At 36.9% G+C, this 23,600-nt stretch overlaps 2 protein-coding genes across 7 annotated transcripts in view; both read right to left on the bottom strand.

Moving 5' to 3' along the window:
* Positions 1-182: 182 nt before the first annotated feature.
* On the bottom strand, positions 183-10,294 carry ccng1 (cyclin G1). Of its 2 annotated transcripts, none has more exons than XM_015349465.2 (7): positions 10,274-10,294; positions 5,263-5,523; positions 4,570-4,823; positions 4,217-4,295; positions 3,425-3,523; positions 2,240-2,447; positions 183-1,983 (listed from the first exon to the last, which is right to left on the bottom strand). In XM_015349465.2, exons 2-6 carry the CDS (start codon positions 5,521-5,523, stop codon positions 2,256-2,258), a joined length of 885 nt encoding a protein of 294 aa, XP_015204951.1. In that variant the 5' UTR covers positions 10,274-10,294; the 3' UTR covers positions 183-1,983; positions 2,240-2,255. The 2 variants fall into 2 exon arrangements, with proteins under 2 accessions (XP_015204951.1, XP_006631876.1); XM_006631813.3 differs by lacking the exon at positions 10,274-10,294 and adding an exon at positions 6,191-6,412.
* Positions 10,295-12,766: 2,472 nt separating this feature from the next.
* Positions 12,767-23,600, bottom strand: part of septin8a (septin 8a) — a 30,142-nt gene continuing 19,308 nt past the window's right edge. For 2 of the 5 annotated variants that reach the window (XM_015349461.2, XM_015349463.2), the window contains exon 10: positions 12,767-14,814. In XM_015349461.2, coding sequence (XP_015204947.1) covers positions 14,649-14,814 — 166 coding nt within the window. In that variant the 3' untranslated portion in view covers positions 12,767-14,648. Of the gene's footprint in view, positions 14,815-17,439; positions 18,393-19,898; positions 23,533-23,600 lie in introns of those variants that run through there. The other 3 variants (XM_015349462.2, XM_006631812.3, XM_015349464.2) reach the window with 3 other exon arrangements.

The raw sequence follows: 23,600 nt of genomic DNA, 5'->3' as shown, positions 1-23,600 counted from the left end.
CACTCCCCCCCACCACCTGCAAGGTACTGTCAAGCTTCATATAAAACAGGTGAATCGCAACAAGAGCTTCAAAGAAACTCATCTACTTTTTTTTCCCCTCAGGTTTATTTACCCAAATGAAATCTGCAGTCAACATGGCAAAAATCAGCCTTGTGTGTATTTCTGAATGACAAGACATCTACTGCATTTCAATAAGAGTTTATTGAAAGGTTTACACTTCAAAAAAGTCATCATCAGATCAGTCTTTAAAGAAGCCACCATCACATTCTGCAGTTAAATAAGAAAATGTTCACACAGTACTGCATTGTAAAGCCATCATACCTTAATGAATACATTAGAACAGACTGCCTTTATATGGCAATGTGGTTGTAACAATTTTGTGTTTAGGACCCTTAGTTTGAAAAGAGGATTTCTCCATTTAGGAGATTTTGCCAATTTTAGTCCTTCAAAATAAATTTTAAAAGGGGAGCGGTTTACTTTTTTCTTGCCATTAGGCAACTGGAACTTCAAAGTCAACACGTTAACTGAGCATTTTACAATATCTCACTTTAAACACTCAGAACTCCATTTCTGCTATTCTACATTTAGTTTAAACCAGACAAATCCAATTTTGAGATGCATTTAAAACATGTTCTGCTGTACTTCAAATAAGGTATTCTCAAAGGTTTTGAAGTGGTGTAACCAACAAGACTTTTCATTAACAGTTTCCAAAAAACTTAGGCTACTTTTCCTGTACTTTTCAAAAATAAAAAAAGTTGTTAGTGTAACGCCTTTCATGTTGCAGACTTGTGACAAGCAATTACAGGACTATTAAACAGGCACTTAACAATAACAATAGCCCAGGCTCAGAGCTTTACATGTACCCTCCACATATACATTAAGGATCACTTTCATTTTCCTTAATCTGGGGGATACATTGCAGTGTAATAGAGAAATGAAAAAATATATATATACCTTAGGGTAGGAGTGTGCAATAGGCTTGTTCAGCTACCTAGGTTGGAAGTTTAAGGGTTTTGGGCCCGGTTTCTTGGTTCCAATGTTTTAAATCACAAAACCCTTCTTCCTCCTCTTCCACATAGTGGACTGAGGACCTAGGTGGTTCAATACTTTTAGACCAATCACCAGTGCCAAGGCCTAACTTAATAACCATAGCACCGATTTCAGAGCACATACATACACATAATACAAGCCTTCACCCACTATAGAACAAGGTTCCCCTGGTCTTGTCTGACATTACCAAAAGATGTCCTTTACTTTGTAACTGAAGGTTTGACATTGAGACAAAAGATAAATAAACTACTTTCCATTTTGGCAAAAGATGCACAGAATGTCATTCACCTGGCTTGTTTGCACAGTGTAATAGCAGTATTGTCATATTAAGTCTCAGGTATAAACAAGTTTAAGCAATTTCAAAATATTAAAAGTAACAAAATGCAAATGCTATTTGTGTGCAAATACTGCAAAACATTAGATTTTAGTTTTAACTACCTGCTTACATTTTTTGTAAAGCCTACCTCAAAACTTAAACATGTATTCAATGATTTGAGACAATATAAGTCATGCCCAGTTTTTTTTTTTAACCTCACAGGGTTAAAAAAAATTCACAGCTTTAAAATAAAGGGTTAGCTGGACAGACCCTGATTAGCACTAGTACTAGACTTCCTTACCTAAATTAAGATTAGCTTGTCCAGAGCTGGTGATAATCAGGGTCTGTAGAACCACTAGGAAATGTTATATGAGACTTCTAAAGTGTTTCCAATTAAGACTGATCCCTTTAAAGCATAAAATGTGGTACTACTACAGAGACCAAATCTTCAAGTCTTAATGAAGCTGACCATTCTAGAAATGATCAAAGCATATTGAAATACTTTCCCTTTCATAGTTAAACTTCACTTTGCTGTAACTAAATTAGTAATGTCATAGTAACGCAACTAGCAACTATCTTTTTTCTTTTCTGCTGGGAGAGAAAGCATTCTTCCATACCTGCAAAAGTAAAAAAAAAGCAAGTTAGTATTTTTAAAAAGCCACATAGACAAATTATGTTAAGAGGCTTTGATGAACAGGGATCTTAAAAAAGCTCCATACTATGAAGATGCTACCTTTAAGCTTAAGACAGGACCAGACATTTTAACCTTTTAAATGCAAATAAAGATCTTTAATACTTCTTAAAGTTGAAATTGAAAATGTATTTGGGTGGGGCAGGCTGCAGGATCAAAGCCTCTTTATAAAATAAATTTACCTATATTTCATCCATCTTAACAGGCTGCTTCAGGAATTGTGGGCAGATGGGCGATCCTGTAGTAGCTGTGTTTCAATTGTCTTGCAGTCCGGCCTGATACAATCCACCTCAGCTTGTGGTTGTCTGGCTTTGTGCACTTTGTAGAGGAGTACTCAGCAAGGCACTTTGCCACCATCTCTCTCACACAGATAAGGTCCCCCTCCTTAATCTAGAGAAAAACAGTGATTGACAATTCGATGTTTTCATTAATATCAAATTTGTAAGTTTTCAAAACTGTGAGCCTACATGAAAAAGCTTTATAGCAACTCCAGCACCTTTTCTACCACTTCGATATGGAAAATCCCACTGCACTATGGAAATATACAACTGGATCAGACCATTCAAGCAACTGTCTCAAAAGGTTTCATTACGGAGCAGTATTAACACTACAAAAAATGGATTTGACATCCCAGAAATATATATATTGATAAACTTCATCAGATAAAGAAATAGAGTCTGAACTGGCTTAAAGTATTTTACTACTCTACAATTAGAAACCCTAAAGATTGCTAAATCAAATACATTAATACATTATCAATCAAGGCATGCCTAGATAGGCTGCAAGTTTAATCATGTTGAATAATTGTGAAAAGGCGATTTCAACTGAAAAGTGTACATTCAATATTTTTCCCCAAACTTCATCACTCAGACTTGTAACTTTGTGAATTAACTGACTCAGGCTCATTATGTAGGTGCTTCAGTAGTACTAAATTTCATCTACACATCCACCAGTAATTCAGTCTCAAAAGCAAAACGTGCAGCATTTGACTCAGCTGCTTTAAAACGATCCTTTCAGCTACATGTTCTTGAAACATGAATGCAAGATTAGCAAAGGATCCAAAACTTAAGACATAAATTTCCCATCAACACTGATATTCATATTACTCAATATGAATAAGTGCTGGTGCCTCTCACTAAAAACAAGGAGAAACCAAGTGATTCAGGTAACAAAAAGACTTGAACATGGCACAGGAAATCTTAGTTGGTGGCAACCATTCTATCACACAGGATGAATATGATGCCATTGACATATCCACTTCAGAAAAACATTTAGAATTTAGTTTGTGCAAAAGCTTAGGTTACAGTTTATATTCAGCTCTGTCCCCCCAGTTCAATGCCTTCGTCCAAACATTCCTTGACACTTACATTGGAATACTGCTTGAGGCTCTGGAACTCTTCTGTCAGTTCATGGAGGCTTTGTTCCTGGATCTCCAAAGCTAATACAGCCAGTGCAAGCAGAGAGGGCTGTAAAAAGTTACTGATTAGAGCTTTTATCAAGACAAGACTGAAGCTCAACCTTTATCAATACTGAAATGCCAAGAAAATCCATAAGAAGCAAACTGATGAAATGCCTTCAACTAAAACACAATCTAAAGAGTTTGAGACTACATGTGTAATCTCCACTAGTCCACAGATGCATTTCAACTTATCTCAAGCACATTTGGTTTTAACTGCGAGGTTCAAGTACCTGGAACTAAAAAAAAACAACTATACCTAAAATTGCAACTTGCATACAATATCTGTGAGGCATAATTACAATAGGTCTAAAAAAAACCTTACAATATAGACATCAAACAGGTCAGAACAATTTATAGTTAAGATTTAAAAGCAAGAGGAACACTGAACTATGGAAATTGACGGTGTCCCCAGACTAATCTAACAAGATTCACTACATTTACCAGCAAAATGGACAAACATTACATTTGCTACATTTGTACCCAAAGTAGAATCTGATAAAACAAGAGGTAAATGCTTGAATATTCTGCTATATTCAAATAGCTGACAGATGCTATGGTAGTACTATATTGGCGTGCATTAACCTTAACAGCTTCTGAAACTTTTTCAATTCAGAAAATAAGTTACTTCCTTTAACAGGAAGTTAGTAACAGTAGATAATGTCAATATAAAACTTTAGATAACTAGCAAAGGTTCTCTTACCTTTACTTTGGAGAAGGAAAAACAACAGTAGCAAGCTTTCAGTTGAGCTTCTAATCGTTCAATGTTCAGCATCTTCTTTCTAAAACATGAAGAGTGAAAACCTTTAGAAATCTTGGTATATCTTAGACATAAAGCATTCATTCATTAAAGGGTGCTTAATGTATGCACTTAGTTAACAGACAAATATTTTTAAACAATGCACAAAACTAATACAGTAATATTTTTTCCTTTTTTCCCCCCACAAAACTTGTTTTGCATTTATTTTAGAACCAATGGCTCTTTAGGTTTCCTATTCCAAAAACAAAAAGAGTAGCACTCTAGAACATTCCTTGCTATTTACACAGATTCTGTACCTCTCAGCAGGCATCTGCTCAATGACATGCGAGTAATACAGCCTCAGGAAATGCAGAGAAGTTGTGGCCTTTGCCTTCCAGTGCAGCTTTTCCAGAACAATCTTCTCCATTCTCATCATGTCCGACACAGTAAACCTGTGCTGGCTTATCCGTATTAAATCATTGGCCAGAGGAATATTCTTCTCATCCTCAGACACCTTCACAGCAATGTAGAAACAGCAGAGTCCCACACAGGATAGATGTTTAGGCTGCACCTGGACAACAGAGTTGTACAATTGTAAGTCATAAAAGCAAGAAGAAATCCATTTTAACAGGTTAAAAAAAATTTTCAAAAATAGCAAAATGCCCAGCACTACCCTTCAGTTTCATTACTGCTTGTAGACGATATGGATCAAGATTTAAGTTTGATGTTCAGGAAATTATTCAGATGGTGCAAGATATTAAATGCAGAATTTAAGAAAAGTGAGTGTGAAAGGACGTGATAAACTTTCAAACACCAACAAGAGCTACCAGCCAACATTAAGTCTCAAGATATTAGCTTGGTGGATACTTTTAACACAGTTTCAAACGGTGATACACGTTTTTACATCAAGCATCAATGAATGGTTTGCAAGCACTAAAACACCGGCACACCACCTACAGCAGGTCTACAGCAGGTCTACAGCATTTTATGGTCAATGAATCGACGCATACCTTCATCTGAGCCAGGAATCTATCCAGAAGGTTCACCGCCAGAGAAAAGCTCTCTGCACTGAAGCCGAAGAACCGAGTCAGGGACAGCAGCTCCTTCACCTGGAAGTCCCGGAGCGCCGCCGTCATCCTGAGCCCGTTGTCCTGGGCGGACTCGATGATCCTCAAGCCGCAGAGCTTGGGTTGGTACCTGGCCTCCTGTTCTAGAAGCATCTTCAGCTGGACTGGAAAAGTCGTCTCGGGAGCCGCCACCGTGTCAATCATCTGATGCGGCAAGAAAAGTAAACGCCTTTCGTAAACTAACACAAACTCCGTTTGACATACTTCTTATTCCTATGGGCCATGCATCTTAAAGACGGAAAGTCAGAGGCGTTGTATTGAATGCATTTCTAAGAATTATAGAAAAGTACTTTTTAAGTGCCATCACGACCTTCAGCAGTGCCCGTTTAGACATCGAGCCTGGATAAACAGCTCAAGTTAAAGGCTTTCGTTACATAACTTAAAAATTGCAGGGGGACACTTCCAAAAGTGTCAAAACTCAAAAATACCATAGAATAGACCACCACTGTCTTGAGTAAATAAGTTGATATAACGATCTCCCCGCTTTCAACAATAAAACATCGATTTTAAAATTAATTTAACGACTAGCAAAAGGCGCAGGTCTGCGCGTCATCAGACAGTGCCCGTCTGAGAGAGCCTTGTCGACTCATGTCTGAACATGCCCGACTCCACTCAAGTCAATGACGGCAAAGGTTGTTACTGAAAAATATACAAATTTGTAAAACGTTCAAAGTAAACCTACATTTAGAAATCAGCGTTGAGGTTTTTAAGCTATTCGACATTTTGATTACGTTCATGCAGTGATCCGTCAACCAATTCTTACTGTACCACATCTTTAAAGAATAAATACAATATTTAAGTCATAACTTACCTCTATCCTCACTGGAATAAAAAAATAAGATGTGAAAAGCTGGGTAAATACAAAGTAGGTTTATTCCTTTTAGCAACTTTGTGAAAAAGTCACCTTTTCGCAAAGGTAAATAAAAATTGCACTAAAGTACATAAATATGTGTAAGCATGAATTTATTGAGGAGCCGGTGTAACCCCCAGAACTTCAAACCCCTGCACACTCCCTACCCTTGGCTAAAAGCAACAAAATGTCCGTCCTTACTTATATATAAAGTAGTAGGGCGGGACATAGCTTCCAAAACCATCCCAGGGAGCGGTGGGATTGGTCAAAATCGTAGTAATACGAGTCTGTATTCACCACTTATTCGCTAACTAAACTATCAATCAGTGTAAATTGCGTCTTCATCAGAACTGTACTGCTCATGTGACCAGACAGCTGAGACAGCCACAGCTGAGATCTGCAGGCTCATACTACTGCATATTCAGAGGCATATCATATCAGGCTGGAATAGTCTGTGCCGTACAAGTACAGCTCGTCAGTGCTAAAGTAGCATGCATTTCCAACAGCACAGCTGTGATTCAAATTAAACGCTGTATGCACCCAGAAAGATTTTTCCACAAACGGTTCCTTCCCAGTTCAACTATTGGTAAAAAAAATAGTTTAAATAAGTTATAATGTAATAAAAAAAATTAAAACATATTTTTACCTTCTCCTTTTACACCTAAATCTTCTACAGTTTAAGGTTCATTGTTCAATGGTCCAATTTTCACACACTTTTGATGAAAGATTGTAGGATGCCACCTTCTCTCTGTGGACTTGCTCTGCCTTTCTAGACCACAATGCAAAGCTTTCAAGATCCTCACCGACCCTTCCCACCCTGCCTAACTTGCATTTACTTCTCTCCCCTCTGTTCTGTTACAGCACCTACCTGGAGTAGGTGAGGTGCAGAAACGTTGCACTTTGAGATCTTGCACAGTATGTCATTACTCCATCAGGCCTCACTGTTATTTATCATGCGTTTAGGATGTTTGTTCTTGTGCTGGGTGGAGGCTATCAATTATCTGCTTTATGTCGCATATTTGCATCATGTGTCTTCAATTGAATGAGCTAGCCAAACCTAATTCCATGGAACTGGTTGTTATGGCAATAAAGTATTGAACTTGAAAGACTATTCAAAATCTGTCTCCAGCTCTTATTTTCAGGCCTAATAGAAGTGTAACTATAACTATAATACACTCTCGCTGTGCATTTTAAAGAATGCCACTTGTGGAATTCTTTAAAAAACGATTTTTGGATCTTTCAGAAAACAGCATATTGAAAGTTTGATATCAACAAAATACTGTTAATGGAATATTCTTGTAGGTTATACTATCTTAATATATATTTCATGCAGACTTTTACTATATCTATTTATTATTTTCCTATAAATTACAGTTTTGAGGAGAATATTCTTTTGCAATGGATATAATAAAAGATTTGAACACTGAACCATTTTTCACTGCTCATTGGGAACCAGCTAAGTGGATGGCTAAGAATTCATGTTGTGTTACTCTGAAAAATAATTCATGGTTTAGGTTTTCAGATTAAGCCGTCTCTGCTATGCTATTTTAGGTTGTACCATGTGTAATCACTGAGACGAAGACCTTGAAATCTGAAACTTTTAGAAAGGCCACAGCTGACAGTGAAGCACGTCTGGAAGCTGTCCTGCTACTTTAGAGCCAGGAGAACAGGCTGTAGCCCATCTGCCCCAGCGCCAACAGACAGAAGATCACTGCACAAATTAAATCGGTGTTCTGTTGTCATATGAAGTGACCAGGAGGTTGCAAATAAAATAAAGAATGCATCCAGCAATCCAGTTCTTGCATACATTGACTTTATAATCAATAGGCACACTTTGATGCAGTTCTTGCTAAGCATTTGTCAGAAAATTCAATTACAAACAAATAATATATACGAATTTATTATACTGCATGTGTCAGTAACATGGATGGTGCTTATAGTTAGAATATACAGTAGTCAAATACAGTTTCACATTCCTCGTAATTCTTTGACAGAGACATTTTAAACCTGAATTGTGTGTGTATGTGCTTACTATACAATATGTCTAAAATATATATATGCCTTATGCGGAAGTTGCCTTTCTTTTATTATAATACTTTGCATAACTTCAGTGCCTTCACCAGCTTGTCTGACCGATTAACACAATTCGAGCCCTGAGCTTGTTCCTGAAACAACTCACGTAGCCCAGTGACGACAGTGTAGGAGGAGCCAAGCTGTTCAAATATCATACATATATTGCCACAAACTGGCGTACGCCTCTTAAGAGATGGCTGTTTTTGTTTTGATTGTTTAGCTTTCCACTATTCCTGTATTTTTCATCTTTTTTTTTATTGTGTTCCGTAATCAGAGGCATTTTACGATGTGCCAGAGTTTTGGTTCGGAAGCTGTACAGCGAAATATTCCAGATTTGTTTTACGATCAACAAAAGGTCCCTTCTGCTGTGTTGTAGATTTTCACCCCTTTGTTTATGACAAAATGGACGAATGAAGAGAGGTTTAACTTGAAAATTTTAAATGCGCCGTAGGTCGGAGGATATTTTCGTGATTCGATACGGAGAGGTAAGGGGGATTTGTTTTCTTGAATTGTGGCTTTTTCATATCAATGTATAGGTTATGGGTGTATATACATAACCAAAGAAATCTCGTCCCGCCCATTAGTAGGTATGTACTGTACTGTGGTTACATTAATGCTAAAGAATCGTTTCTGTCATAAAAGTACTCATATGAATAATTAAAATCGTTTTAATCTTGCATGCAATATCATAACTTGTTTTCTTTTTTGGTATGTGCGCATCTCTGTTTTGTGGTGGTCTGTTCATGCATGCTCTACTTATTGACAATTTGAGGGTTAGAATGTTAGTAAATTCTTGGTGCATGACAAGACATCGGTGTAATTTATGCAACCATGACATCGGTTAGGGAAGAGAGTGCGGTTCAAATTTCTTTCTTACTCTTATTCTTCCTGTGTTAGTCTAACATTTGTTACGCTGGCTTCTCACAATACGGGTAGTGATGTTACCTACGCGGCTCTACTACAATTATTATTGTCGCAATGTTGTTGCAATTATTGTTATTCGCAGCTCTTTCACTTTTTCAGTTCAGCTAAAAATATTTTACCAGAATGTTTTTCAGAAGTTGAAAATTTAAGGCTAGTCTTGAGGAGTTGAAGTAAATCCGCAGAATTAAACCAGGGTGCTCCAATGCAACATGCAAATTACTACAGCAGCCTACTACACGGAAATGTCTAATATTTGATAAACAAATATTACGAGGAATATAGCATGCATCGTTCAACTTCTTTCTTGGTTTTGTGTAGGGAGAATACAGTACATAGAAACTCGTTTAGCAAACTGCGTCCTCCGTTAACCTACTAAGTCAATACGGTGAATGTTTGAGTGCACCGGACAAATTTTACCCGCTGTTTTTGCTTTTGGGAATTTGGAGGGTTCCTAGTTTATAAACGTATTGATTTTTCATAGATCTAAATTTTGAATCTGTCCGTGGTGTAATTGTTTAGTCCGGGTACTACAGTGATGAAACAGTAACTACTTGTTTCAATTCTAATGAAAAAAAGAGGTTTAAAAAAGGAAAGGCTGCTTTCTTTCCTCTATAGAGCAAAATGCTGATTTGACTGTTGAGCCTTAGCTAACTCTGTGACTAGTGAAGGTTCTGCAAAGTTTGAAATCGGAAAATGTTTCTCATGCACAGGAAATCACTGACAATTCTTGATAAAAAAATAGCACTATTTAGTTGTTTTAACTTTAAAACAAAGCAGAAGATGTGATCCACTTTTGGAAGACCCTGAAATTCTCGCGTTTTAACGCAGACTGGCTGCTCTTTTGTAATCATGAAGTTTCGGTTTTCCTTGTGAACAGTTTGCTTGGCAAGGGGAATTCCTTGACCAGATTATGAAATGAATGTCACGATTTGAAATTAAAGGAAACGTTCTGTAATTTTCGTGAGTGGAGAATGTTCTGTAAAAAACATGAGAGCCGTAAAGTTCAATTTTAGATTTTTTTTAACACACTAAGTGCGGATGACGTACCCTGTCACAGGTAGCTGTCCCCCAAGGGAAACCTGGCCAGTCCCGGGGACGGTGGTACGATGAAGTGTCCTACAGGATCAGACGAATGCCGACTGGCAATCCTGCTGGAAGACGCGCTTTCCCGAGAGTCCCGGCTCTGGAAAGCGCCAGTCTTCAAACACAGCAGATCTCAGGTGAGCTCTATCTTCTCCTAATTTTACGACTAGTAACGTGGGTTGTCTCCTCTGCATTTGTAAAACTAGAGATCCTGTCAAGATTTAATCGGAGATAGTAATTATTTCAAAGTAAAGATATTCTGCCTACTGAAATGTGAACGTTTACGCTCAGAAACTAATCGTTATAATAGTAGTTTCAATTCTAAATCTTAACTGAGCTCAATGACCACAGCTGTCTCTAATCATAATCGCCATTGTAATATTGTTTCTTGTTTTAAAAAAGTTATTGTATTAAATGAAACGAGAACATAAAAAGTAAAAGGTTTTTGTGCATGCAGATTAAAGAAATCTTTCTTCTATAGAACGCTATTTATTTCATACAGCACCTATGTTATTTGTACAAATAAACACACGTATCAGTGTTCATTTATTTTACACTGCCTGTGGGGGAATCAACCTGGATCGCTTTCAAAAGGATCATTTATTGTTAATACGTTAAGGTGCAGACGTTTTAAGTTTTTTTTCTGCAACGTCTGGAATACCCATGTTAATGATTAACACCAAAGTCTGATGTTCAGGTTTTTTTAAAAGGATTTTGTTTCCTTTGTTTGATTTTTATTAATTTTAAGTACACACTCTCTCATGCACCATTCCAGATTGCATAGATTTGTTAAGTAAGGCTGTATTTTCTAACTAATTGACCTTGTGGTGGACTTTTTTGTTCTCTTCTAATGATAGGGCACAGATATCTCTCCATCTCAATATGAGGAGGTGGTTTTGTGGTTACTGGAGTTGGGCACCTTCTTTAAATACTGCCCAGAAACCTTTGCACTTGCTGTCTGCATTCTCAACAGAATGCTAGCATCAGTCAAGGTAAGTACTTGGTCTCCTCATTGTACTTCATGACACAGACATTCAATGAGCTAATGTACATTGAGCATTATTGCCAAAGGTGATGAGATTTTCAATCTTTTAATCCTTTTTGCTTAGTTTCAATTTGCACACTATTTTAGTATGAACTGTGATTACTTTATTTCAATGCATGTTAAGAAAATACCATATAGTGGTTAATGCTGCAATTTATCAAACTGTGTCTTCCTTTCATTTACAGGCACAGCCAAAGTACCTACGCTGCATTGCTGTCACCTCCTTGATTCTTGCTGCAAAGACCAATGAGGAAGATGAAGTAAGTTTACTTAAAAATACATTTTCATTAAATCTTCTGAAGCTTACGTACTGTGGCTGAGCAAACTTGATCTTGAATTTGAATGTCTGAAGAATTCCTTACATGAACAGACGGCTTCAGGTCCTGCAATAACAATGGGGCTGAGGTTTGGACAGTCAAAAATGCAAAGTCTCTTCTTCGGCAGTTCTGTTGTATATAGGATTGCTTTGCCACATAACTCACGTTTAACTCAGCCTCAGCTGATGAATAGATGGCCTGACATTCTCCTCCAGAATTTGATGCTCTAACACTAACAACATTGTTCCCTCAATGATGGCAAATAACTATGGTTCTCCTTTGACCATGTTTGTCAGCATCTTTCTAGGAAGACAGTGTCTGGTTGTTGCGAAACATAACATTTTTCACTGTGGCCAAAAAGATTCACTATTGATCACCTGTCCAGAGATCACTTTCAGTAGTTTTGTGGGTCATCCAGGGGCTCTTTGGCAAACTTGAAATGAGTGGCAATGCTCTTTTTAGAGAACAAATCTTTCTTCCTGACAATCCTCCCGTGAAAATCCAACACATTCAATATTTTCCTGATGGTTGAGGCATGATCACTGACATCAGCCACACTGCGAGAGGCTTTCAGATCCAGAGGTATCACCCAAGGGTTCCTTGTGTTCTCCTGGGTGATTTTCCAGGTTCCCATTGGGGGATCTTGGCAGGATGGTTGGTCCTGGGTAGAGTCACCATGGGCCTGAGCATTTTCTATTTCCAGACTGACATTTCTTTTCTGAGGTCCTCTGGAAACTCTCTTGATCATTACCTGACGCCTTTCCACTAACCTTTATGGTGAAGACAAAACTCACAAAGTTTCTGATGAAGTTATAGGACAGGGCTGCCCAAACTCAAATTCAAAATGAATCACCTGAGTCTAATTAATGCCTTAATTACGCTAACTAAATTAGTGCTTTACTTTTATTTTACATGCACTACTTCATAAAGATTCATATTTTCTGTGTCATACACTTTTTTTATCTAAAAAAACATTGATTTGGTAAATGTATAAGCCCTTTTGATTACTTAAAAGACTGCATCATAGCACAAAACTAGAATTCTCATCATTAACGAAAAGCTGTTTTACATTAAAAAAACATGTAATACAAAATGTATAGTTCGATAGAATCGCATTTATTGTTTTGCTTATTGTTTATATTTCTTGTAATAGGTGATTGTGTCAGTTAAGGATCTTGCAGTGCAGAGCAGATGCAAATGTTCACCAGCAGAAATTCTAAGGATGGAGAGGACCATTCTCAACAAGCTGCACTGGGACCTTTACATTGCAACTCCAGTCGACTTTCTTAACATTGTAAGTAAGAACAGTGCTCCTTTCTGGTTCTCTATGAATCGAGACTGTGGAATAAAGCTTAAAAAAAGATTAGAATACTTTTTTTCGACAGTGGTGCTTAAATACTGATGGAGTACAAAGAGAATCTTGATTGTTAATAATTTGCATAGGTAAGATTGAATGTCCAATCTAAAAAATGGGTCAGTAGCCAAAGTGAATATGCTGTTTTTCTCTGCTATAGCTCTGCATTTAAACAATTGAATCTGCTTCTCTGTAACAGGAATTTCACACTCATAGTATACTGAGAGGCAATAAATAAGCAACAAATGCTACAGCTTCCAATTCTCAACTGTTGTATCTTTAATGCTTCTATCTCTACAGGGAGGCCACTTTAGTAGTTCTCACATTAGATTTATTCTAATTTGTAAGCCTTCTACAGTGGATAAGCTTTACAAAATAAAATGATCTATTTATATGAACATATTCAAACATTTATATAAGAAAATAAGGCAGTTGGAAATACTTAGTTCTTTGACTTTTTGAGGGGGGGATAATGCATTAGTCTTTCAGACATAATGTGATAACAGGTACTGGTGCCATCAGTGCAAAATGGGTTATCTGTATTGCTTCATTTATCAAAACCTGACTATTTTAACCACATACAGGAATGCTCAGCACATAAGTTTGAAATATGTTAATTAATTTGTCTAAATTGGATTGTTGAATTCACTCTCTGGTTGCAAAAAAACAAAAAAATCTCCCAAACACCTGAAGTTGATTAAGAGAATACTGTTAAATAGCTAACTTTCATCTTTAAAAGGTTTAAAATACTTTCTGTTAGACACAGGGGTGTCATTTTTCTGCATTTCAAACTTTGTAAGAAAGTCTGACATTTCTAGAGGATTTTGCAGAGATGGCTCGGCAGCAAGAGTTAATAAGTGATCAAAAATTGAGATTTGTGTTTCATTAGCCAGGTTTTCCTCTTGTATAAACTATATCTAACACCCTGAATAAGCAGCAGGATCCACCTTATGATATGACTGCTGTTTTTATATAAGAATAAGCTAAGACACTTTCCAGACATTATTAAATTACATTCCTTACAAAAGAGGTTGCTTTCATCATTTAGGGAATGTGATCCTCCCTCCTTTTTAGAGGTAGACGCCTATGAGTTTTGGCCAATCCAGTTAAAGACTTTCAAATTTCTAACGTTGGCCTTGATGATAAACCATCCCACCAACAACCACAGTTCTCAACCTCTGTCCAGTCTGATAGGATCCTTAGCTGTGCAACCTGTAAACCGAAGTACACATGGCTTATTCGCTAAACATGTAAAGCTTACAAAAGCCAAAAACCATTTTGCAAAATTACAGAACGTAATAGTAAGACAATAGAAACAAGTTTGGCAAATACAAACAGGCTGGTCGGCAAGACCAGGATTCCAAAAATATGTAGTCTTCCCTTGGTTAATTTACAGTGACGGTCCAGACAAGTCGATGGACAAGTACAACATGTAGCAAAATGGGAACGGCGTCCCACCCCCCAGCTTGGATGTGAGAGACACAGACGGGAAAATGAAGCAAGGAAGGGCCTGAATAACGTTTGTAGCAATAGAGGGTGGGAGATTGCTGATGGGTCTCAATTTCATTCGCAGTTCCATGCCATGGCGTTGTCCAGCCACCCCCGTCTTCCTGGCGTGCTTGCTCAGAAGATCCCTTCCCTCCAAGCCGAGCTATGGACCAGGCAGGTGCAGCACTGTATGGCCTGCCACCAGCTCTCACAGTTCAAAGGTTCCACGCTGGCCTTGGCAACCATAACTTTGGAGCTGGAGAGGCTGACTCCTGATTGGTTCTCTGTTTTTACCGATCTGCTGAAGAAAGCACAGGTAGGAGTTTACTGATATTTATGTACATTTTACTGACATTATGTAACATTTGTAACAGTTTAAACAGAAATGTTGTGGATTGCATACATGAAATTTCCCTTTAAAAGCTAGGACATTGGCTTTTTAAGGGCAAATGCTTGAACGTGTCACTATTCTGAAGGTTAGCTCAAAAGTGTAAGACCTATTGGTACAAGTAAAGGTTTATTCCATGCTGAAAAGAGAAGAGAAGAAACAGTTTCGGCTATTGAGCCTTCTTCACTATCTGAAAAAGGCTCCACAGCCGAAACTGTTTCTTCTCTTCTCTTTTCAGCATGGAATAAACCTTTACTTGTTCCTTTGCAGCCTATGCATGCTGACATAGCTAATTAAACTTCTGCAGACCTATTAGTATTACACTTATTGGCAGAGTTGTTCTCAAGTGCCTTTATTTTCTGTTCCAGATCGACAGCACTGAGCTCATCCGTTGCAAAGAACTGGTGGATCAGTACCTCAGTGGTCTCCAGTTTTCTCTTCCACCCAACACGGTGTACATTTTCCACCCAGCTAACAGGGACGCTCTGTATTGTGAAAGAAGTATCCCAGAGCTCTGCCCCGCAGTCCTCAGAAAGCGAGCCACACAGCCCAGTCTTCCAGGCCGTGTACTGTGCCAGTTCAGGAAGGCCGAACAGCACAATGGGGAGGTGGAGGCGGACGAGTTCTATGATGGCTTCAGGTGCTTGTACAACGAAGGCATAGCCGTGGAAGTTGGAGGGAACGATACTGTGAATCCCCACGAGGCCTTGCAGGAAAACGGGTCCCCATGCCCTCCACTTCAGCCTCCAGTCAGCTAAGGCCTTCCTGGGAACAAGGCAGAGCTGAGGGGAGCAGAAGTGAGGGCGTGCGCAGCCTGCACACAGACATTGGTGCTTTCTAGTCTCTGAACACCATCTTCAAATTCGCAGGGAGTCGCCCCACATTCAGAAACCATTTGACATAATACTGTTTCTTTCCAGCTTGAATTCTGCATCTTCTGCCACAAAAAAAACATGTTCAATTTCTAGGTCAGAGGCTCCAGCAAGTACTTGTCCTTCAAAACAAAGAGCAGTAAGCCTACCACAGTGGAAAATGCTTTGTGTGTAGGGAATTATTTTTTTAAGTTGCATCCTGATTTGTAGCTTTATATTTTTACAAGAACTCTTGTAGTATCTAGGATGTAGATTTCACTGGGGGAAAAAAAAATCCAAATCCTTTAATACTCTTCTGTTTTCTAAGACACTCCAAAAGCTGATTATAACAGTTTTTAAGACTTTTAAGAAGTTTGTTTTCTAATTTCATACATCATTTCTACAGATAAAAACATTTTGGACTAAGAGGTTCTTTCTCAAGGTATGTTTAAAATCCAATATGAGGATGAAGGTTTGTTTTAAAAGTGGCAAAAGAGTGCCAAAACTAATGGTTAAAGATATTAAAGCTACAGTACGTCTTATATCTTACCATGTAAAATATTTGGAGTATTTCTAGAGATCGTTATTTTTATAGATTTTTACTGCTCTTGATTTATTTCTTCAGTTTTGTTTTATCTTTTGTTTGGTTTAACATTGCTTTATTGCAGACCTTCTTTTTTCCACAACTATCTGGTTAACCATTTCCTTTTAAAATGGCGATTCCTTTTGAAAGCCTTTAAATTACACCTTTTAATATTATGGTGTAGAATCATAGTATTGCTTGTTTATTATACTGAAAAAATGTGATGCTTAATGTACCCAAATATTACTTTTCATAAGCTAAGTACGTATGTGGAAATTGTGAAATGTATGAATCAACTTGTCTGTTTAGAAAAAAAAAATATATATATACAAAGGCAGCTAAAGACTGTTGCAGATTGCGTGTCCTGTTAACAAGTATGAAGTTGCACAGGAATATAAATAAGATAAAAACTGTACCACTGAACTAGATGTTTATTACTTCCTCCCTTTATGATGGGACCAAAAACTATAAAAAGCACCTTCAGTTTGTTTTATAATATACTGTGAAGTTCATGCCTAATGTTTTATAAAGACTCTTTTCCTTTGCCATTTAATGAATAAAAATGAATTCACTACAGATTTGTTTCCTGAATGTTTACTTAAATGTGACTTTTGGGTATTTAAAATGTTCCCTGCTTTTACACATTTACAAAAATCACAAAGTGGAATTAAAGCTGTATAAAGTGTACTGTAAGTACTTTGAGTGCACCACAGTCATACAGTACATATCCATTTTCAAATACTCTACACTGCTTTATTTTAATTTCCATAAAGCAGCTCTAGAGCAGTCAGGCAAGTCCTGGACTCTTTCAGGTTTATAAATCTGAAAGCAGGGCATGTTTGAAACTTAAGTATATTCAATATTTTACTCATCAGTATGATAAGTTAAATATTTAACAATATTTTTAATCGCCGAAGTGTATCAGCTCTTTCTAGCAGAAAACCAATCATACAAACTATTACAAAAAAGGGAGTAATGATTGACTGCCTATGGAACCTTTTGTTTTGAAAAAGGACATTTTTCCCAAGGGAAAATATTATGATCAAGCTGAGCAAATATTTCCATGTTTACATTAATTATAAATCATCAAATCAAATACAAATGAACAGTTCAAAAACAAGTTTTTATTGGTAGCAAGCATAAGAGATACAAATCTGGACCATTTTGGTTTTTAGCCATCGGTAAACGGTGGCCAAAATCAGTAGGGGGCAAAAGATTAAGATGCATTGATTTTTTTTTTAAATCTCCAAAATTGTCAAAATTTTCTTCCAGGTGTCCAATATATTTTTTTTCTTCTCAAAATGAAAGTATTGCAGTTTTTCTTTATGGTATACCCACGAAGGCATTGTTTGTCAAGTTGTGTTTTTAAGTGAAAAAATGAATGCATCTTTAATCTGGCAATACAGTATACAGTATGTTAACAGCAAGTCAAACTATCAATCATAACCCTTCCCACTTCAGGAACTCAAACGAGACTCTTAAACACAGCAAGGAAAGGCTGAATGTACTCAGCACTGATGTACAACAAGGTGAAGTCACAATGGAAAGTGCTTATTGCTCAGGAATGCTGGAACCTTCCAATGCAGGAGTGGCTGGGAAGCTTAAAACTGCAATGTTACAGTGCATGACATCAGGCTATTACAAATCCAAAGCAATACAAAAAAGCTCAAACAAATGCATCAGCCACACTGTACATTATGTACTTAACACTTTACGAAAGCATTTTTAAGTGTAGGAGAAAGCTTTGGCCACATAAAGAAAACATTTCTCAGGAAACCACGTTCTCGTGCATCAGCAAATGAATTTGGAAATGACAGGTCAGCAGAAACCAATCCGAAGTCTACAGGAAGCCCACTGGAGGGCACTTTCACAGGAAGCAAATGGCAAGAGTTTTAGTCTGCAGCATTTACACCAGTTAAAGTGGTGAATTAATGGAAGCATAAAGGCGACAGCACCAAATGTAACTCCTTCAGCATGTGGCGTTTTGGTTTTAATAAATCTTCTAATTAAAATGTCTTCCTGATGTTAAGGAGCACGCACTTGGAAGACTAAAGAAACTACAGAAAAAAAACAGAACAGCAAGTCAGTGACTAGCACATTGAACATAACTTAACAGATGGGCAGCACACGAGGCATGCAATGAGTCTCAATATTGTCTTGTCTGCATTAAATGTGCAGTAAAAAGTTATTAATGAAGCAGAAATGCAACATAAGTAAAAAACAACCTGACTAGCTAATGAAATACATCCAATTATTTTTAAAGGCTCTTGGCATGATTATGAAATGGATAGGAAGTGGTAGCTGATTGATGATGAGCAAGATACATAAAACACATTTCTGCTGTCAAGTTCCTGGTTGGGGAATTACCATGGTCTTGAAATTATTGCTTACATAAACAAACAAAATACTTTTGTTACAGTTGGGTTTAAAGATTTATTTTAGAATTGCTAAGGATATACTGCACTATACTGTATATCTTCAAACTGTAGATCTGTAAATCTATCCTCCCTAATATGAGATATCTAATATAAATTAATTGCACCAAGGGATTTTATAATGTAACCTGTGATTCTAAATGTGGAAAAATAAAAAGAATTCTGCCAAATTAGAAAAATCTGGAGGTATAATCATAATAATCATAATCATTCTAAATGGCCAGAATAACATAACCCTGAACACCAGGTTTGACTGGTAACACAAGCTTGACTAAAAATAACGTGGTGGGACATTTTAAAACTAACCATACCCTTTAGTAAATATCAAGAGAGAGAAAATGTGAATTAGAAACAAACCAAAACAAATCATCCTACATGTGTCACACAGTTGTTGTAAAAATAAATTACTGTATAAATTTGTTTGAAAAGAAAGTTCTGCATGTCTAAAGCGCAAGCAAAAATTTAAGAATGCATCAGCAGTCCCTTAGACAAGTCTACTTTTGAAAAGGATGGGTACAAAATATGAAAGGGTGATTAAATACAGAAGGTTGCATATATAGTAAATTATGGTCAAACAGTTAAAAGCAACATGATTTTATGCACAGAAAGCCAGAATTTCTTGCTCCACATTTACACAACTGCAGGAGTAATATTTTAGTTAGGACTTGTATTAGGTTGCTTTCTGTATATATGCAAAGTAACACCCAGAGAAGCTGGTGAAGAACAAGTGTATATAGGGAGCAATAAAGCAATGTCACTCATTCATTCATTCTTCACTGATAGCAGCATGCCTGCGAAGACAATCATCACCGTGCAGGTTTGCCGTCTGCACTGAAAGCACTTTACTAATCATTTTTATTTTATTTCCTGTCCTCCCTCTTACCCGTTTTGTGCCATCCAGTTTGTATTGGCTAGACAACATGGAACAGAAACCGGTATAAATTCAAAGGTCACATTTATCCCTTACCATAAAATTATGTAAAACCACCTTACACATTGCAGGAAAAAAAGAATAAAGACAAAAGGCTGTTAAGCGGTTTTTGTCTGAATGAAAGATTTACTACCCCCGACCGAAAACAATGCAGGAAACACGCACATTACCACAATAAGAAAAATAGAGATGAGTGATTGATAACATAACAAAATCGTTTATTATGATTGTACACCATGGAGATATTTTACAGTAAATACGGACGTGTGCACCTTTATCCTGTAAATATGTCATTATTAAAGGTCTTGAAAACAAGCATGGCTGATTTACTTTACAAATAAAATATAGATACAAAGAAATGAGCCATTAAACAAAAAATATAGAAACTGTAATTATTCATGTAATGCCATAATGTATGGAACTGTAACATGCATTATACTGCTCAGACATATTCCCTAAAAGGGCAAATCTATCCCCCCCCAAAGAATCTTGGTTACAAAAGTAATTCTCCTCAGTGTCATTACAAAAACACAATTCAATTGCTAAGTGAATATAAAAGTGATAGAAAAATACATATATAACAGTGGAGATGAAGGGAATTTGAAATGTTACTCTCATTACTAACTTCTACAAACCTTTATATAGAATACAAAATGTATAAAGCTAAGAGTGATTATAAAATTATATCCTTTGTGCAACACTCTACACCCACCCCTCTTCAGCATCTTTACTCACAAGATAAGCATTTTGATTTTGCTGCATAATCTTTTCTGCAGATTATCTTTACTAGCAAATTATTGTGGACTTTAAACATTGTTTGCAAGAGCAGGACACCAGAAAACAAAAGAACACCACCATTGACCAGTAAGATTGCTATCGTAATACGCATCCAAAAATTCAGCAAGAAAGGGTTCATAAGTTAAAGCTACAGAGCAAGCGATGGCAAAGACCTACTACTCAGTTTCAAACAAGGATTCTGCCGAGTTAGTGAAACTTCAGCCATTAGGAACAACCTGTACAGGGGAATACTGAATTATGGAATGCAGGTAGTGTAAGTAAAGTGAAGAACTAACAAAGAGAAATGTCTAGAAACGACAATGGTCCCGTTTAAGAAAGTGATTAAACCTATTCTTCCATCCATCCATTTTCTAACCACTTCATCCAATTCAGGAACACAGGGGTGCCAGAGCAAGCACTGGGCACAAAGTGGGGTACACCCTGGACAGGACGCCAATCCATCGTAGGGAACACACACTCACACCAGGGCCAGTTTTCCCAGAAACCAAGTTACTTGCCTGCATGTATTTGGACTGCAAGAGGAAACCAGAGCACTTGGAGGAAACCCACTTGAACAGAGGGGGGGAACATGCAAAACCCCGGGTCCGGAAATGAACCACTGCCCCAGCATTATGAGGCAGTAATGCTAACCACTACGTCACTGTGCTACCCATAACAGATTCTTAAATGACAAGTTTTTCTCATAAGCCAGTTTTAACTATATTAACATAGGTGAAATGTTTAGTACTAGTGAATACATAGGCCCCAATTCAATATGAACCATTTTGGTTAAAAAGGTCCTCACTAAACTTAATAAATATTGATGTTACTGGACACATCACTGATCTGCATACTACATTTGTAAGAACTATTTGTTGCACACTTTTACTTCTATAGCAAATACATTCTCCAGCAGGTTACATTCTTTTTATACAAGGCCCTTCTTACAATTACATAGAAATTTTATTTTCCTATTTCCTGAAAATATATTCCAAGGGAGGAATACCTAATTCACATGGTACACAATTTATCAAACAGTATCAGTCATGATTATATACTTGTATAGCAAGTTATCTAGCCAGAATTATTTTGCCATATTACAGTACGTCGAACCTGAGTTACTTTAATGACTGTGCTTGGAAATAATCTGAAATACTGAGACAGGTTATACAGCGCAATAAGAATTGTGATGTGATCTCTTTAATGTTGCAATCAGAAACTACAACAGCACTCCTAGCCCTGGACTATCCTTGCTTGAACTATTTATCTGAAAGAAAAATGGTTTTGTAAAGATCTTTGAAGTCAGTCAAAACCTAGCACAAACCTAGCAAATATTAAATCAGCACTGTCAATGGCATGTTTATTGTGAAATTCTGATATCCTGCAACCCTCTAAGACTCCCAGTGCAACTGAATTTGTTCCCCTGTATAAGAAATACAAGTGAAGAATTAGGACATCAGTGATGTTGCTGAAAAATTCATAGGGCATCTTCACTTCTCAGTTCATATTATGACTTATTTTATTGCATTGTAACACTGGCACCTTGCACCACTTGTCTTCAGAGAACTCTTCCTATCAAGAAAGGTCTTTAAATACACTGAATACAGAGTATGTGTTCAACCAAAGTTCTCCAAAAGGGCTTAATTATATCAAATTAATTAAGATATTTCTGTAGGTTTAAGGTGTAAACAGAGTGAGTCAAAAGCCACTTGGTATACTCACACATACGGACGGTAAAACATTAAAGAACTTAAAACATGTTTTCATGGAATTTGATCAAATGATGACAGGACAGGAAATTAAAGACTAGTGTAATTTTATAAAGCATAATAACTTCTTATTGAAACTGGATCAATTCAAATGTCTATGCTTGAGCTGGTATAATAGTAAACAGCACATTCTGGTGTAAAACTGACATGGAGCAGAGTTGGGAGGATGTACCTGGATAACAAGTCCCTGTCAAAGACTGGGGAGTCCTTCACGGAACAGGACAAAAATATTAAGTAGGGTAAAATAACATAATTTGATTCTTCACGCCTGAGCGCTAACATTACTCACTCCACAGCAACAAAAGCAGCCTCTTCGGGGCCCAGTATGTAGCAAAGTTGCATGGCTGAGTTATTTATTCATAGTAATGTTGTCTTCATTTTATTTTTAGTACAAGCAAATACACAAGATTTTCCTCCACCAAAAAATAAAAGAAACTAGGCTCAAGCTACATTCTTCCTCCCCTACATGTCCTCTGAGCGCTGTAAACGGTCAAACCTCTCATACTACTTACAGAATCTCAATTTCCTATATAGCTTATATGTACAAGATAAAATCAAACAGCATTGTTATTTTCTAGTGTATAACAAAGTCATAAAGTAGAAAAATGCGATTTGAAGTATAATTCTTAAATATAACTAAGCCCTTAAGACATCCACAGACCTGGATTTGTTAATAAAAAAAACATTAAAAAGCACCAGAGTAATTCATATTCTCTAGACTTGTTGTAACTAGTTGAATTTGGTGACAACTATAAACTCTGCTTTATCCATAATCATCTTGTATTGGAATAAATTACAGGCCTGACCTGGCTCAGATTCTGAGGCGCTCTCTACTGATAAAGACTTTGAAATGTCCTCTAAAGAAATCTTCCAGTATATGGAAATAAGTGTACATAAACTTTATTTCTTCAATAAAACCCTTAAGTGTATGACATTAGTACCAAGAAATAAAAAATGTTACCCATTTTATCCTCTTCTCTTAAATCAGTCATTACCAGCCATACATAAAGGAAAGCCTAAGGCTTAAATGAAACAGAAAAGGTGAAACTCTCGATAAAATGTCCCAATTGACTTACAACATTATTAATCATAGAAAAAAGCACATAAAGCAATTATCACCCATTGTCTGTATACAAAGCAACTGTTCTTGCCTCCCACAATTTTCTTTGGTCCACTTACAAAATGTCAATCAATGTTGGAATGTCAGGAAAAAAAAAGTTCTTGTTGTTACAGTGATGGAAGACAAATCCATGTCCGGCCTGGGTTTTCCTGTGCCATTAATTAACTGAAAGAAAACATGAAATAACACAAAAATTAAATAAAAACACATGAAGTGAAATTAAAAAGATAAAT

This window comes from Lepisosteus oculatus, chromosome 11, assembly GCF_040954835.1.
Source record: "Lepisosteus oculatus isolate fLepOcu1 chromosome 11, fLepOcu1.hap2, whole genome shotgun sequence".
Classification (NCBI taxonomy): Eukaryota; Metazoa; Chordata; class Actinopteri; order Semionotiformes; family Lepisosteidae; genus Lepisosteus; species Lepisosteus oculatus.
Note: the sequence above shows the minus strand (reverse complement) of the source record. Positions and strands in the feature narration are given on the sequence as shown.

What these genes read in the sequence shown, in the direction of transcription:
- ccng1 (XM_015349465.2), bottom strand. Translation starts at nt 5,523, where the DNA reads ATGATTGACACGGTGGCGGCTCCCGAGACGACTTTTCCAGTCCAGCTG. An exon ending in GAGCAGATGCCTGCTGAGAG is followed by an intron (nt 4,296 to 4,569) that starts GTACAGAATCTG and finishes TTCATGTTTTAG; the next exon opens with AAAGAAGATGCTGAACATTG. An exon ending in TTTCCTTCTCCAAAGTAAAG is followed by an intron (nt 3,524 to 4,216) that starts GTAAGAGAACCT and finishes AACTTTTTACAG; the next exon opens with CCCTCTCTGCTTGCACTGGC.